Source organism: Pongo pygmaeus, chromosome 13 (assembly GCF_028885625.2).
Source record: "Pongo pygmaeus isolate AG05252 chromosome 13, NHGRI_mPonPyg2-v2.0_pri, whole genome shotgun sequence".
Classification (NCBI taxonomy): Eukaryota; Metazoa; Chordata; class Mammalia; order Primates; family Hominidae; genus Pongo; species Pongo pygmaeus.
The window spans coordinates 37,085,321-37,103,849 of record NC_072386.2 but is presented as its reverse complement, the minus strand read 5'-3'; the positions used below and the strand labels follow the sequence as shown (position 1 = coordinate 37,103,849).

Below are 18,529 nucleotides of genomic sequence, written 5' to 3'. Positions count from 1 at the left end.
CTTAATCAGATAAGGTAACTTTTACCCTCTCCAGATAGATGATACTATTCGTTTTTGGTTTTGTTTTGCTAGACAGGCAAAAAACAGTCTGACAAAGAGTCTAAACCTTTCCCTAAAGCCAAGGTCAGTTCAAGACTGCCCATTCAGGAAGGACTTAAGTGAAGCCATAAGGTTTGAAGGGCATGAAAGGGGCTTGCTGGAGCTGCATTCCCTAGCAAGCCCACTTTTCACTATGATTAGGAGAGATACTGAAGGAGATTAGTGAGGGGCACAAAAGCAGAGCCTAATGGCCTACACTCCTGGCCCTGCCACTGCTGTGCCCATGAAGTATTGTAGCTCTCATACCCCACCCACTGGATACAGAAATCAAGCTGAAATATGCCTAAATTGGATTTAAAAATATCATCAGCTGGGAGCGGTGGCTCATGCCTGTAATCCCAGCATGCTGTGAGGCGGATGATGAGGTCAAGAGATCAAGACCATCCTGGCCAACATGGTGAAACCCCGTCTCTACTAAAAATACAAAAATTAGCTGGGCGTGGTGGCATGTGCCTGTAGTCCCAGCTACTCACGGGGCTGAGGCAGGAGAATCGCTTGAACCCAGGAGGCGGAGGTTGCAGTGAGCCAAGATCGCGCCATTGCACTTCAGCCTGGGCAACAAGAGTAAAACTCCGTCTCAAAAAAAAAAAAAAAAAAAATCTCACCAAGGTTCAAATTCTATTCTAATGCTAGTTCTCACTGAAGCACAAATTTACAAAAGGATCCCAAATTTTCTAGTTAACCAGTCCAGTGTTCTCAGCTGATTGGCCATGATGCATACGTCTTTCCTCTTTTTACTCTCCTCTGAAATGCCTGACTTGTGGTGGCAGGCATCCGCACCAGAGGTAAAAGACGGCTGGGCCATGAGCACAGCTGGCCCTGAAGATGGGGAAGAGCCAGGATATGGAAAAAGAAGTAAATAACTCACTGAATACCCCATCTATAAGAGATAATGAGGCTGGACTTTGATTTTAATGTAGGATACAAAGAAATTGCAGTTGAACTGTAACTGGTACAACAAAGAGTACTGGTATCATTCCTACTTAACAAGAACGGATTTGCATTATAGACAAACCTTATAAATGAGGAATTTTAAACTATAAGAGATCTTTGCTAGTGCTTTAAATAAAATGCAAAAAGAAAAAGTCTTCAGCTATAAACTAACATTTTCCAAGTAACACAAAGACCACGAATTTAAGGGCAAGACCATTTAAAATTGAAGGACACCTGTGAAACAGTATTTTCAGAAAAACACAGTTGTTTAGTTTTCAAGTTAATATTCATATAGTAACTTGAATTAAGCAGTTATTGTAGAGGTCATAGGAAATCTGCCGACACAAAAAGATAAGAAAAACTTATGGTAATGAGAGTATCAATTCAATGCTCAATGAGGCTTTTACATTATTCATGATACTGAAAATAGTTTATTTTCGTTGGTAAAGAAAATATCCCAATTTAATTTATTTAACAAATGCTCTTTATCATAGCCTTCAAAGTTCTGCCTAGATCTTATCCAAATAGTTATATTTTGAGTTGACTATCAAATTAATAAGCTTTCCTTTAGCTCAAGTTGTAACAATGATAATGACCATTATTTTCTCAGCATTTTATTAATTATTCCTTAAAATCCCAAGTAATAATCTTTCTATCTTGGACGAGAAAACTGAGGCCGAACACCTATAATAATAAACTACCATCAACTGAGTGCCAAGTAGGGGCTGTGCACTGCCTTTTGCTCTTTACATATATTATTTGTCATCTTCCCAATAACCTAAAAGGTAGTGTTAATGTCATTTACAGATAAGGAAACTGAGAATCAAAAGCTAAAAGTTAATTTGCCACCAGTAAATTACCAGTGGTAAAGAACCAAGCTTTGTACTAGGCCCAAAGGTCATATTCTTCCTAATTAAGGCACCTACTTACTGCTGAGGTGTAAAGTATATAGAAATCAGTAGTAAATGGTAAATGGGCAATACTTTTTTCACCCTCTCTTATTGTACTAACTTAATTAACCCATCTGATGGTACATATTCATCTTCTCATGACAACAGAACCTCTTTTACCCTAACTATGTGTTTATTCCAAAGGCTGTGGCCTCCCATCTATTTGGCCTCAAGAGGAAGTTTGTTTAAAATTCAGGGATGAAAGTTTTGCATGCTTTGTAAAAATGATTACACCTAGCTCTGCAGAGTCTTGCAAAGTGCAAACCCCACAATTTACCTGGTTGTTGTTGGTTTTTAATAAGGGCGGTGGAGGTTCGTGATGTAGGGGTGAAGAAGCAGAACTGCTTTCACTATCGCTGCCATCACTTAAGCTAACTCTGAAAAGAAAGAGACAAGTTATGCACATCACTACAAACAGATGATTCTTGAAATACCCATAGAAACAGGCGTGGAAAGCACAGAATCCAAACACTAACCCTTGACAAGTTCATTTTAACTCACAACCGCTAACATGTATTGGTGCTTACTTTGTAACTGGAACTGTGTTAAGTGCTTTACCTGCCATTTCTCTTTCCATGATCTGCTGTTTCACAGATGAGTCAACTGAGACTCAGAAAGACTGGGTCACTCATCTAGGGTCACATAGGTAAAAATGGTGGCTCTGGAATTCAAATACAAGCAATGTGGCCCAAAGCTAGTGCTCAGCCACTATACTTTACTGGGGTCATTTATTCATTCATCTCCCTTCTCCTGCTCTACCCACCTACTATGATCAAGCATGCTACTCAAGCTTACAGAAGGTCAGCAAAATTAGTTTGTTGATTACTACCTTTATTTTCCTTTCTTCCTCCTCTCTGTTACAGATGAAAAAGTTACAAACATGTCTAGAATACACGCTGCAGAGGAAGAAGCAACCACATAAACGAAACTTCATAAAGAATGTGGAAAACAGCCCTGCACCACTGACAGCACAGAGTGACATCTAAGGATTGAACATGTGGAGCCCGGCATGCTAGGACCATTACCAATAACTTCTACTGTGTCATTATTCAAGGCTGTCTCTAGTTCTGAACACTGATACAACAATTCATTGGAAATACGCTACAACAACACAAAGAAATAGTATGTTTGGGATAACCGCTTTGGAAAACTACAATGATATATTTTAAAAATTAAACAACTAAAGACAATACATACCACCTCCTCCCCATTTTTTCTTTTCAGATGAAAATGGAATTTTCTTTTATCCACAATAGGAGAGATTTCTTTATTCTACTGTGCTGAAAGTAGTCCTCCCTCAGAGATGTCCTCTTTCAGTATTTGCTCCCCCCTTCTCTGGTTATATAGCACCTAATGTAATATGCTTCTCAGAAACAGAAACTGTTTTAGAAATCAGGATAGTTTTTCTTTCACTCTGAATAGGCAATCACATTCTAGCTCTATAATGTATTCAGACAGACAAGATACAAGATAGGAAATGAAAAGGATACACTGGGACATCCTTTTAGCAAAAACTGATAGAACTTGTTTTTCTTAACTAAATTACATTAATGAAGTGTTCAGTTGAAGCGCTGTTTTAAAATGCTTCTTGAGTGAAGTGGAAGGCTGAGTATTTAAACTGATTAAACAGTTGAGACTTCACAAGTGCAGTGAAGATCAAACGTTACACTGGCACTGCCACGCTAACACAGCACATGTCAGGCAGGGAACAAGAAAAGCAGCCCCAACAATGTATATCTATATCAGATGACTCACAAACCTATATGATGACCACACAGACTCAGGGGTTGGAGCAATAAGTAGGTGGGCAACAACTAATCACAGAATATCCAGATATTCTAAATAACAACTTGGGAAATCATCTAAATAGGCCACACATTTTTCATCAACTAAATTTGAGAGCAGGCAGTGGTCAGGATTTTGGTTGATATAAGTAAGCTACTTTAAGTTTCAGTCCATTTTGAGGTCTTTTTTCCCTACCAGTCTCCTTTTTATCAGACAAAAGACTTCTAAAGGGAAATGTTATAAGGCCATGGTCATATTAAAGAGATTATATTCTCCTATTTAAAAGGAATGCTGACAGGTAAGTCTGAGAGACAAGGAGAGAAACAGGGGTTGAATACGACCATAAAAAACAGTCACTGAGATATCTAATGGGGCACACACCCTAAGGAGGCTCTTTTCAGAGGACAAAGCATTGGCAATTAGGAAGCATCGGTCTCTCCAGTTTGGGTTAAGACTGCATTTTTTTTTGAATCTTAGGGTCTTCTACATAGTAATGGATAATAGGGAAAGATTTAATGCAATATATTATAAATGTAATTGGATTTTAAATTCAAGTAGATTCGTATTTTTTCCACTCAAGACAAATTAAAGCAAGCATGCCTATTTGTTTTCTTCATGATAAAGAAATAAAATCCTCAGGGCAATTTCAAGTTGAGTATTAATTATAAGTGACATGAATTACCACCTTATAACATGGAATTATGCCTCACAGCATTAAAGCTACTTAAGGCACCTAATTGTCAGCACACTTAAAAGGAATTTATTTTCTGGAAAACACACAGGTGATCCTAGTTTTAATTAGGTCACACACATAATTCACTGGAGCCAATTATGTATTTCTAACTACAAACAGCAAACAGATTTCTTCAAATTCTGAGACTATCTCCAGCAGTGGATCAACACAAACTCTTCAAATGAAAACAGACTTTAGTTCAACAGTCAGTCCTGCCACTTGGCATACATTTCCAAGGACAAGGACATCTAATGTGACTTTTTCCTATAAAATTTTTAGAGGAAAAGCCTCTTTCTGAGAAAAAGGAGAAAGAGTTCCCTGTAAAGTGTGTGTAGGCATGCCAAGGAGTCCCTGCATCAAATGACTGTGACCATCTACTGCCGTTTTTGGTGTTTCACACCTTTGCTGTGATTATCCCAGCAGGGCTTGTGAAAGAGTCTGACTTCATCACAGGCAACCCCTTTCCTTCCAAGATACTCACCTGCGACTTCGGCTGCCTCCTCTATTTACAGGCCTCTCCATTTCAGAGTCATTGTCGTTATCCTCCACTTCATCTGATTCCTCCTCATTGTCATCAGAATGCAGATCTTTCATTATAGACCTCAAAGGACCTGAGTAATGACAATGAACCACAGGCAATCAAACATATACTCAAACACACTTAGCCATATTAGAAACAGGGGGATGCTTACCAGCACTGAACACTGGTTAACAATAATCATCATATATATTTATACAATTTACAAGGCAAATTTGGTATAGTTTCTAAAATGCAATCTCTGCCAAAACACTATTGTTTTCATAATAGATTCCCAAAATGTTTATTAAAGAATCTCTATTTTCTAGGATTTTTTTTCTGTGTATTTTTCTTCCCTAAGAAAAATTATACATAAAAAGAAAAAGAAAAATCTATTAGTAAATTGAATGTTTTGTTAGGTTAATCCATGTATTGAAAAGTTGAGATTAATAAATCACTGTGGTTGTAACTTGTTCTTGGCAATGCAGCCTTTGTGTGGTAGTTTTTGATCTATTAAGGTTTAGCTGTTCCTTTTATTTCAAGGTCAATTTCAGGTCAAGCAAGCATTTCAGTCAAGTTCAGATTATAAAGTATTTCAATTCCATGGTGTAATATCCTACCTCTGATCTTCATATTGATCTTGGACACAAGGTCTTGTTGCAGCAATTTTAAGCAGCCAATTTTCATTTTACTTTTTAAGAAATTACTGGCACAATACCAGCATGTATAAATACAAATAAGACCATGTAATAAATCAGGTACACAGAAAAATCAGGACAGTATCCAGTATCAGACAGGAAAAAGAAAAAAAAATCAAACTCTAATTTTATTCTAGGACAGGACAGAAATGAAACACACAAACACAAATTCATTAGTGTGGCTTATTTTCACTTTACTAGGCTAAATGTGATAAAAAAATAGTTTTAATCTTAACAGAAGAGGTTATAAAGACAATAAAGAAAGAGAGACACTTTCATTTGGGATTAGGCAATTCCTAAAGTCTCATCTATGACAGAGATATCTGAGCTATTACTGTCTTGACTCCCTACAATCTCACATTCTGCAAAACCCAAATTTTTCTGCTTTTGTAGTGGGCTTATTTCTTTGGAAGTCAGTGAAACAAGACCTCTGAATAGCCAAAACGATTACTGTCTTTTATTTTATTTTTTTCCTGGAAGCTTAGCCTTAGTCCAAACACACACAACAATTTAATCCTTTTCAAAACATTCAAAGCCATCAGGAATTCAGTGTGGTCATTGAAAAAGGTAATGTTCAATACTATGCTAAAACACAAATTCTACTTTGATACCTACGCATTTTTCATGTAAAAAGAGTGTACACATTTGAAGATTTTCCACATACACGAAAATGGAAAATATAATTAGTTAAATATTCTAGTTTAAATGTCTTTATTCTGAATTCAAGTTAACACTTGATCATGAGTAGAGAAAAATATATATTTAAAAGATAGCCAATTAGTATTGCCTTAAAGACTATTAACATGTAGAAAAAAAATATGTCCAGGAGGAAAGATGAAAACCTATTTCCCTATGTCAAAGCCTCTTAAAGCTTTTGCTATTGTATTTCCTTTGGGAACTCCCTGGGATGGGCTGTGTCTATAATCCTTTTGTAGCAATGAGAATCTGATGGCAGGGACCGGAAAAAGGGGAATTTGTAGAGCCTTGCCTCGTACATCAGAACAATACTCAACTGTATTCCTAAGGGAAATAAATACAACTGCATAAAAGCCAAGTTATGATTCGAATAATAAAACAGTATAAGGTGATAATGCATTAAGATGGTTTTTTTTGTTTTGTTTTGTTTTCTCTTTTTGGAGACAGATTCTCACTGTGTCGCCCAGGCTGGAGGGCAGTGGCGCGATCTTGGCTCACTGCAACTTCCGCCCCAGGTCCAAGGGATTCTCCTGCCTCAGCCCCCCAAGTAGCTGGGACTATAGGCGCATCTACCACGCCTGGCTAATTTTTTGTATTTTTAGTAGAGATGGGGTTTCACCGTGTTAGCTAGGATGGTCTTGATCTCCTGACCTCTTGATCCACCCACGTCAGCCTCCCAAAGTGCCATTAAGATGTTTTATGAGAAAAGCATCTCCTAGTTTGCAGGGGATGTTGATACCTTGTTGCCTGGTCTGGGATGGTGTGAAGCTGGAGCTGGAGCTGGAGCTGGAGCTGGCAGGACTGGGTTGTTCAGACTTTAAAGAAGAATAAAAAGGCACCATCAATAAATTTATGGGATACCACACATCTAAAGTTGAAAACAGTATTGTTGCTCAAACCATCCTCTTCAAAAACCGTGATGCATTTCATTATGTCAAATTACTAACACAGGACAGTCATGTTGTCTTTTGTTGTGACCACTTTATTTTTATTAGATGCAGAAACAAGTATAAAAACTTAAGAATGAGGAGATAAACACCTGGATGTTCCATGAGAAAAGGGCCTGGCTTTGATGTCACTCCTATGTTTACTGCTATACAGGTCTCCCTCTTTTCATCTTAGATATAAAATACTTCTTTATTATACTTTAAGTTTTGGGATACATGGGCAGAACGTGCAGGTTTGTTACATAGGTATACATGTGCCACTGTGGTTTACTGCACCCATCAACCCATCATCTACGTTAGGTATTTCTCCTAGTGCTATCCCTCCCCTAGCCCCTGACCCCTGAAAGGCCCTGGTGTGTGATGTTCCCCTCCCTGTGTCTATGTGTTCTTATTGTTCAACTCTTCACTTATGAGAACATGTGGTGTTTGGTTTTCTGTTCCTGTGTTAGTTTGCTGAGAATGATGGTTTCCAGCTTCATCCATGTCCCTGCAAAGGACATGAACTCATCCTTTTTACGGCTACATAGTATTTCATGGTGTACATGTGCCACATGTTCTTTATCCAGTCTATCACTGATGGGCATTTGGGTTGGTTCCAAGTCTTTGCTATTGTGAATACTGCCACAATAAACATACATGTGCATGTGTCTTTATACTAGAATGATTTATAATCCTTTGGGTATATACCCCGTAATGTGACTGCTGGGTCAAATGGTATTTCTGGTTCTAGATCCTTGAGAAATCGCCACACTGTCTTCCACAATGGTTGAACTAATTTACAGTCCCACCAACAGTGTAAAAGTGTTCCTATTTCTCCACATCCTCTCCAGCATCTGTTGTTTCCTGACTTTTTATTGACTGCCATTCTAACTGGCATGAGAGGGTATCTCATTGTGGTCTTGATTTGCATTTCAAAAGAAGACATTTATGCAGCCAACAAACATATGAAAAAAAGCTCACCATTACTAGTCATTAGAGAAATACAGGTGTCCTTCTAAGAGATACCTTGATTACCCTTTCTGTAATGTTTGATTGACTCAACTGGTTAAAACATAGTGGTAATGAGGCTAAGGTCAATAGTTCAATCACATTATGAGCCAGTTAATCTAACTGTGGCCCAAGGCCATGACCCAACCCTAACCCTTTTCATCCACAGTTCACAAATGGAGGCCAATATTCATAACAAGACCCAGACAGGTCCAAATGAGTCAAGGGAAAATGTTGCCATTCTTTTTTTGTAAATTCTCTTTAATTCCACAACCTGTTAGTGGCAAGGAAAGAGTGTCATACACACACCCCAATCTCTTACTCTCTATGAATTCTCCTTACCCTTTTATAACCAGAAAGTTCCACATCCTCTTTGACCCACCCAACTCAGTTCTCTTCCTTCTCCAAAACCACTGAAATACAGTGGAATATCATGTTTTCTTGTTAGAGGTACAACAGTATTGCACTGCCTCCGATGTGTCTTTGCTCCCCAGATAGTCTGTAGACTGCCAGCACTTGAAAACTTAGGGGCCTGTCTTGTGCTTCTTGTAATCCTCTTGTACTTAGCATAATGCATTGTATACAAGAGGCACTTTTTATCAGTGATTAAAGACAGCACATTAGGCCCTGTGTTCCACCTTCTGCCACAGTTTTTTTTGAAAGATTCCATGGCAGGTAAAGACAGGCAATGCAGACACATGGACCTAAGTGTGCAAAGGTACCAATCATACCAACAAACTTGAATTTTACATATTTAAGGCTAAATCTATTTCACAATAACTTAGTAATGTTCTTACAAACAAATTTATTTCCATCCTATTTTTAATATGCTTATAGTCTTAACTACATATTTGAGAATATTTGCGGTTTCCTGTGTATAGAACAAATCTTTTTACTTCAAGGTGACCAAATTTGAGGACAAACTAAGAGCACAACCAGAAATCACTAAATGAGGATGAGAATCTCAGTCAGTTTATATTTGTTTCTCACCATTGCTTTGTTCATCTCCCTTTCAAGCACTGAATTCTCACCCCCTTCTCCCAAGGTAGCACCAAGCTCTACCAACTTGGACACAAGGAAACACTTTCAGACATTCCTAATGCACAATTCACATCCTCAGCCTTGATGGGAAAGCAGGTGTCAGCTATTTAGCACTCATTCTGCAGGAAAAGAGCCAGACAGGATCTCTAATGAGCAGCAGGTGGCCTACCAACCCTTCAGCACTGTAAGATTTACTTGAGTACTGTAGCACAATGTCTTACACATTGCTGTTTGTGGGTCACAAAGAAAAGTTGGTTTACAAGTACAAATGCTCTGTGAGGTACTCTTCATTTCTGTTGAGTGGCTCTTCTACTGTTGAGCCCCAATGGCGAGTTACACAACTGAAAGAGCATTCAGTTGGCATTTATGTGCACTGCCCAGCTGTAAAACATTTCTCCCAGGGTTTGCAGAGTACTCCTCTTCCTCTCCAAGTTGCTCTTTTCAGCCATGAAAAGTGCCTGCAAATGATATTATTTTGATAGCTCTGGAAACCACCTGGGAGCCGAAAAGGCGGTTTCCTTACAGTGAGCAGAGAGAGCTCTAATTCCTCATCTTGCCTGGCCAGTTCACATTGTATTGGACTTAAAGGAGCCACTCTGCCAGAGCTATTTGCTGAGAATGATATTAGCTAGGATGACAAGAGAAGATGGTGGTCATCTCTCCAACTACCCCACATGAAACATGACTCATCTGTCTCAAACATCATGTCAATTCCAGAACCAAACCAGGAGGCAGGCTTCTTTTAGCTTCTTACCCATAAATAAGGTTAATAATTACACAGTTGCTGATCACCAAAAAACCCACAAATAGGAACATAACACAACAGGAAAAAGGGCTTTTTATTCATCATTTATGATTAAGACCCTGCCTCTGCCACAAAGTATTTGAGAAGTTTTACAACAAAAGACATTAATTCTACAAGGACATTAAAGTAGAAAGTTTAAAGCAAAAGAGCTGGATAAAAAAGGATAAAATGCTGAAGAGTGGGCAACAAGGCAATGTCCTGAAAGCTTTTAGTAGTCAGGACAGAACAAGCATTTGTGGAAGATGAGACCTTTAAAATGATCTAAGGCAGTGAATCTCACACTTTGGTGGACAATAGAACCACAGGAGGACTTGTTAAAACACAGCCTGCTGCCCCACCCAGGAGTTACAGATTCAGTAGGTTGAGGGACATGGGTGAGTGGGACAGGACCCTGGAATTTATAAAACATCACAGGTAATGATGATGCTGCAGGTCCAGGGACCAACCATGCTGATGAGAACCACTGATCGAGGACCCAGAGACCGATAATCACAGAAACTCAACAGAATTAGCTGGGAGAAGCCTATATATGAGGAGATTCTGATTTAATAGGTTGACAGTGGAGATCCAGGCATGTTTATAAAAAGCTCACAAGAGATACTGATGAAAACTACAGGATGAGGCCACTGATTCTATATTAGTCTGCCTTTCTTCCCTAAACACACACACAAAAACACATTTTTGAAAGAATTTTTAATTTAAGAAAGCATGAGTATATACATCATGAGAAAAATTAGAAAAAAAATTGACTTATCCAGAGGCAGCTTGAAAGAACGCAATTGCCACTCAGTGAAAACATTTATGAAGCATGTACAACCATGTTGTGGTGGAGACACCTTAAACTAACTTAACCTGCCTAGTACAGAATTCACCTGCATGTTAACTGCTCAAAGAGCCACTCTGCCACTAGAGGAGGCTGACACTGTCTTACATTTCATCAAGCCCAACCAACAGAATTGCAGTTCACTGTGAGTTATGTATTTTATTTTTAAAACGTCGTACTTATCTTCCAAAAACAAACCAAGGATGATTATATAAACTAAAGAAGGTCACTTGCTTTACACACACAAAAAAATCATCATAAACAGGGCTATATGAAGATCTTTACAGGCCCTAAGGACTGCAAGATATAATAATCTCCTTTCCCCACCCTATCCCCTAAGAAACATTTTAAATATGTGCTTGTGTCTGTATACATGTGAGTGCGTGCACGTGTGAATGCTAAACCAAAAATTCAGAGAAGTCCAATGAAGTTCTGATTTTTCTCCTTGCTCACTAATATAACACCTGTTTGTATAATATCAAAATCTAACCACCAAAAAAATGTTTTACTACTTCTTGCTGATCCTCTAACCACATGCTTACCTGACCTACTGAATGAAACACTATGCATGTAGTTTCTTTCAATGGTATGTTCTACAGTGATAAAAGTATAGACATCCTTTGTTTCATCATGCCATTTTTCCAACAATTTGTGTTCACTTCATGTCTCTGCAACACATATTGGAAATTCTTGCAACTTTTCAAACTTTTTCATTATTATTATACCCGTTATGGTGATCTGAGATCAGTGATCTTTGATGCTACTATTGTAATTGCTTTGGGGGCACCACAAACCACACCCATGTAAGATAGCAAACTTAATCAATGTTGTGTATCTCTAACTGTTCCACCAACCTGTCAATCCCCAACTCCCTCCTTCTCCTTGGGTCTCCCTATTCCCTGAGATACAACAATACTGAAATTAGGCCAATTAATAATCCTACAATGGCCTCTAAATGTTCAAATGAAAGGAAGAGCCACAAATCTTTTTTTTTTTTTTTTTTTTTTGAGACAGAGTTTCGCTCTCGTTGCCTAGGCTGCAGTGCAATGGCAGGATCTCAGCTCTCTGCAACCTCCGCCTTCCGGGTTCAAGTCATTCTCCTGCCTCAGCCTCCCGAGTAGCTGGGATTACAGGTGTGCACCAACACGCCTAGCTAATTTGTATATTTTTGGTAGAGATGGGGTTTCGCCATGTTAGCCAGGCTGGTCTCGAACTCTTGACCTCAGGTGATCCACCTGCCTTGGCCTCCCAAAGTGCTGGGATTACAAGTGTGAGCCACTGCACCAAGACACATCTCTCACTTTAAATCAAAGCTACAAATGATTAGGCTTAGTGAGAAAGGCATGTCAAGAGGTGACAGGCCAAATGCTAGGCCTCTTGCACCAAATATTTAGCCAAGTTGTGAATGCGAAGGAAAAGTTCTTGAATGGAATTAAAAGTGCTACTCCAGTGAACTCATGAATGATAAGGAAGCAAAACAGCCTTACTGCTGATATGGAGAAAGTTGTAGTGGTCTGGATATAAGATCACACCAGCCACAACACTTCCTTAAACCAAAGCCTAATCCAGAGCAAGGCCCTAATTCTCTTTAATTTTATAAAATCTGAGAGATGAGGAAGCTGCAGACAAAAAGTTTGACGCCAGTAGAGGTTGGTTCATAAGGTTTAGGGAAATAAGCCATCTCTGTAACATAAAAGTGCAAGTTGAAGCAGCAAGAGCTGATATAGAAGCTGCAGGAAGTTATCCAGAAGATCTAGCTAACAACATTGATGAAGGTGGCTACACTAAACAAATTTTCTATGTAGACGAAACAGCCTTCTACCAGAACAAGATGCCATCTAGAGCTTTCATAGCTAGAGAGAAGTCAAGGCCTGGCTTCAAAGTTTCAAAGGATAGACTGACACTCTTTTTAGGGGCTAATGCAACTGATGAATTTAAGTTGAAGCTAATGCTCATTTACTATTCTGAAAATATCCTAGGGCCCTTAAGAATTATGCTAAATCTACTTTTCCTGCTCTATAGGAATGGAACAACAAAACCTGGATGACAGCACATCTGCCTACAGCATGGTTTACTGAATAGTTTGAGCCCACTGTTGAGACCTACCACTCAGAATAAAAGATCCCTTTCAAAATATTATTGCTCATTGACAATGTACCTGGTCACCTGAAAGCTCTGTGGGAGATGCACAAGGAGATTAATGTTCTTTTCATGCCTGCTAACACTTCTATTCTGTAGCTCATGAATCAAGAAGTACTTTTGGCTTTCAAGTTTTATTATTTAAGAAATACATTTTTTAAGGCTATAGCTGCCATAGATAGTGATTCCTCTGATATATCTGAGCAAAGTAAATAAAAAACCTTCTGGAAAAGGATTCACCATTCTAGATGCCATTATGAACATTCATGATTCACAAGAGATCAAAATATGAACATTAAAAGGAGTTTGGAAAAAGCTGAATTCAACCTTCATGGATGACTTCGAGGGGTTCAAGACTTTAGTGGAGGAAGTCACTGCAGATGTGGTGGAAACAGCAAGATAACTAGAATTAGAAGTGGAGTCTAAAGATGTGACTGAATTTTTGCAATCTCATAACATTTGAATGGATGAGGAGTTGCTGCTTATGGATGACCAAAGAAACTGGTTTCTTGAGACGGAATCTACTCCTGGTGAAAATGCTAGGAACATTGTTGAAACGACAATAAAGAATTTAGAATATTATATAAATTTAGTTGATAAAGCAGTGGCAGGGTTTGAAAGAATTGAGTCCAATTCTAAAAGATCTACTGCGCTATCAAACAACCTCACATGCTACAGATAATTCTTTTGCAAAATTAAGTCAGTCCATGCAGCAAACTGCATTGTCTTATTTTCTTTCTTTCTTTTCTTTTTTAGATGGAGTCTCACTTTGTCACCCAGGCTGGAATGCAGTGGCACCATCTCGGCTCACTGCAAGTTCGTTCACGCCATTCTCCTGCCTCAGCCTCCTGAGTAGCTGGGACTACAGGCGCCCGCCACCATGCCCGGCTAATTTTTTTTTTTTTTTTGGATTTTTAGTAGAGACGGGGTTTCACTGTGTTAGCCAGGATGGTCTCGATCTCCTGACCTCGTGATCCACCCGCCTTGGCCTCCCAAAGCGCTGGGATTACAGGCATGAGCCACCACGCCTGGCCTGCATTGTCTTATTTTCAAAAATTGCCACAGCCACTCATATCTTCAGCACTCCAATTGATAAGTAGTCATCAGCATCTGGGCGAGACCTTCTACCAGCAAAAAGACTATGACTAGCTGAAGGCCAAGAAAATTGTTAAGCATTTTTGGCAACAAGGTATATTTTAATAAGGTAATATATACTGTCACACTTAATAGATTACAGTATAGTATAAATATAACTTTTATATACACTGGGAAACCAAAAACTTCACATGCCTAATTTTATTGTGCTATTTGCTTTATTACAATTGTCTGGAACCTAACCTGCAGTGTCTCGAAGGTATGCCTACATATGCTGAAGTATCTTAATTCTACCGCTTGATAGTATATTCTGGGGAAGATTCCTTAAACATGAGTTTGCTCATAGAGTGAGGGCACTGAACCTCATATAGAAGTGATTATCTTGAATTGATATAATAAAGTAAAAACACCTAGCACACTGCTGTTCTAATGGCAGCTAATCAACATTTGATTGCTACTATCATTTACAATACGTCACATACTCCTCTACCGCCTAATACAAGATATATCTTTACTACCAAAACAATGGGCCTACCAGGATTTGCAATATAATCTTCAACATTAAATGGCTATGCAAAATCATTTTGTAATGGATTTTCTACACAGTATTACTTTTGTCCAAGACAAGTAAGAAAAACCACATGTTTACAACTAGAAGTGTTTCAAAAGAGAGCACCTGTCAAGGTGGATCACAGGAGAGGTCTGCATAAGCTGGCACTGATCCTGTACTAAGAGCATACTTCCTCCTTAGGTAACAGATGTCAAAAGTAGTTCTGTCTTTTCTAATTGGCAACTATATTTATGAACAGAATTTTGGTGACTTGATCTTTAAAGCAATCAAAACAAAAATAGTGAAAAGGGAAAGAGTACAGTATAACTAAACAGAAATTATTTCAGACACATTGCTACACTTTTCATAAAATGTAACCTCATTAGTTACATTATGAAAATGTAACTTTTCATAAAATGTAAACCTCACCTAGAAACGGAACACCTACAGCCTGCTATAAAGATTCTCTCTTCTTTGACAAATATCCAGAAAGACTGTGGATGAATACTAATGAAAGAAGAAAACACAAATATAAGACACTTTATTTACTTCTCTGTTCAATTTTCATCATGCCTGACTGAAGTACTAGGTTCTTCTCACAGTTTTGGTCCTTTCATTAAAAAAAAAAATCATCTTACACATTATACAGCTTTTCTTTTTGCTTAACATAAAAAAAAAAAAACCACTTAAAAGTCCACCTCATTTAGTTTCTCCTCTGTAGGAAACTGAAAATAATCCACTCAATTTTTAAATATGCATTTAAAAAAATAACATAACAAGCTAGGTGCAGCGGCACATGCCTGTAATCCCAGCACTTTGGGAGGCCAAGGCAGGAAGATTGATTGAAGCCAGGAGTTCAAGACCAGCCTGGGCAACATAGTGAGATCCCTATCTCTACAAAAAATAAAAATATTAGCCAGGCTTGGAGAAGTGTCCCTGTAGTCCCAACTACTTGAGAGGCTGAGGCAGGAGGATCCCCCGAGCCCAGGAGTTTGAGGCTGCAGTGAGCTATGGCTATGCCACTGCACTCCAGTTTGGGTGACAAGACTCTGTCTCAAAATAAAAGACATAACATCCATGCCAAACAATTGTGGAAAAATGCTTTCCATTAGATGAGTGAAATCTATGTTACCAACTCCCATTAATGGGTAAAATATTGAGATAGATATGTCAATAAAAGGTAAGGCCAAATTTAAACAAAGAAGTATTGAAAAGTGATAAAACAATATTCTAGTTACGCTGACCTAACAATCTATGCACTAGTGAATTATTAAAAGCCAGAATCAAGAGAAATTTTATTATCATTTGGTTTTACATTAGTAACTGCTTCAAAAACATGCTAAAAGAACAAAACTGTTATATAAAAAGATATATAAAAATGAGATTGAACAAACATCAGTAACTCTAACCTCATAATGTATTTTTGTGTAGCTCTATCATATTCCTTATTTCATTTGCACTACCACTAGTAAGGCGAGTGACAGGAATTATGCCCCCTCTACCCCAAAATTCACATGTTGAAGCCCTAACCCCCAGTGTCCCAATATGATAGTATTTGAAGATGGGACCTTTGCAAGGTAATTAGGTTTAAAATGAGGTCATGAATGTAGGGCCCTCTTGATGGAATTGGTGTCCTTGTAAGAACAGACACCAAAGAGCTTGCTTCTTTTCTTTCTTACTGTGTGAGGACACAGCAAGAAGGCAGCCATCTGCAAGCCAGGAAGAGAGACCTTACCAGATTCCTTGTTGGACTTTCCAGCCTTTAAAACTGCGAGAAATAAATTCCTGTTGCTTAAGACACTCAGTCTACTGTATTTTGTTATGGCAGCCCAAGCTGACTAAGATAACAGGGTGCATTTTAGATCAATATTTTTCAGATGATAAAACTGAAGCACACAGTAAGATTAAGTGACTGGGGGTAATATTTAGGTGAATTAGAACCGGATTTTCTGACTTCTAATCCAATGCTCTTTTTACTGCAACTATTAACTTTGAAAAAGGGCAATTAATTTAAAGCAGTGTTCTGAACATACTAACACCCTTTTATAAATTAGGGACAGGGAACAAAGTTTTGTCACTGCAGAAGATGTAAGGAACATCCTTTGTCCCCAAGCTACATCTTCTGATCCACACCCAAAGCAAACCAGTGGTAAAACAAAACACTTCATCCCAGGGGAGTTAATGTGTCTGATCCATTGCTTCTAACATTTGTCCAATCAATATTACAATGAATCCTGGCTAGGAACCTCGTTATTTCAGTAATTTTTTTTTCTTTCTTTTTTTTTTTTTTTTTTTTTGAGACAGAGTCTCGCTCTGTCCCCCAGGCTGGAGTGCAGTGGCGCGATCTCGGCTCACTGCAAGCTCCGCCTCCTGGGTTCATGCCATTCTCCCGCCTTAGCCTCCCGAGTAGCTGGGACTACAGGCGCCCACCACCACGCCCGGCTAAGTTTTTGTATTTTTAGTAGAGACGAGGTTTCACCGTGTTAGCCAGGATGGTCTCCATCTCCTGACCTCGTGATCCGCCCGCCTCAGCCTCCCAAAGTGCTGGGATTACAGGCCTGAGCCACCGCGCCCAGACTTCAGTGAGTTTATAAAGGAAAACAGGGAAGTTTCTTCTCTGAACTGCCCTACTCCTCTTGAGAACTGGCATTAATAGGACCAAGGAGCACATCAGGCAACACAGTAAAATCATATATTTTATGTACCTTCAAGTGATCTACACTCTTTTCCTAACTCTTCAATATAAATCCCATAATATCAAAAAAAATACCATTTAATGCTTTAAATAAGCTGTTAACAGCTCTTTCTTTCAAAACAAGGTGGAACCGGGAAAAGGACACTAGAGTGCAACCTTTATTGCTAGACACCTACTCAAGTCTGTAACCACAGAGAAGACTCTACAGCTCTTTTTAGGAGATGCTCTCCATTTGTATTATGACAACTTGAATGAATTTGATGTTAGATTAGAATCATATTTAGCCTCTTGATTTCTTATGTTATCAAAAGCTATTGTTATACCCATCATTTTCTGGTGATAGAGCAAGATCCTAAGAATTACCCTCTCAACTGTTAGCAAAACAGGAAACATCCTTATTTCTGTTATATTTTCAACTTACAGATATAAAATCATCCTGGAAGCCAAGATAATTGGATTGTATTGAGGTGCCTGTTTTTACAATTGCATTCACTTTCTTCATTATTATCATTACCTTTACTATTAAATGCTGTCATTTGGACTTATCACTACTTGTCTGAGAATAGAAAATGTCATTAGGAAATAAAATGGCCTTGGGGAGCAGGGGTCTATAAATCTCTCCATAAGACCCTTTTCCACACTTAGGGATGGCTATCATTTTCTTTCAGCTTCCTCCCTTTAAAGCAGAAGAGCCTCAAGTCTTTTATCTCTCATCACCATTTGTACTTTAAAGGCTGCTACGATTGTAGCCAGAACACGTGCTCTTTCAAAAAATCCAGTTGTTGCAAGATGTGTTCTAAGATCACTGGCTGAAGGATCCTTGTTAAGAGCTTTGAGAATGAGAAATCATCTGAAAACAGACCACTTACAGTCACACCACCTATAAGCACAGTACTATTTTTGAGCAAAGATCACGTGTATAGAAGTTGAATTTCACAACTGACCTTTAACTACACCACTTAGTTGTGATGCCAAAGACATACCTTTTAGCTGTGTTTTCTCTTTCTCTTTTGTGTGTTTTGAGAGTGATGGGTAG

At 38.5% G+C, this 18,529-nt stretch overlaps 1 protein-coding gene across 2 annotated transcripts in view; it reads right to left on the bottom strand.

Moving 5' to 3' along the window:
- MLLT3 (MLLT3 super elongation complex subunit) overlaps positions 1 to 18,529 on the bottom strand; it is a 276,492-nt gene that overhangs the window by 13,780 nt on the left and 244,183 nt on the right. For both annotated transcript variants that reach the window (XM_054501809.2, XM_063650503.1), the window contains exons 6-8: positions 7,151 to 7,226; positions 4,982 to 5,111; positions 2,260 to 2,359 (exon numbers count right to left, since the gene is read on the bottom strand). In XM_054501809.2, coding sequence (XP_054357784.1) covers positions 2,260 to 2,359; positions 4,982 to 5,111; positions 7,151 to 7,226 — 306 coding nt within the window. The remainder of the gene's footprint in view (positions 1 to 2,259; positions 2,360 to 4,981; positions 5,112 to 7,150; positions 7,227 to 18,529) is intronic.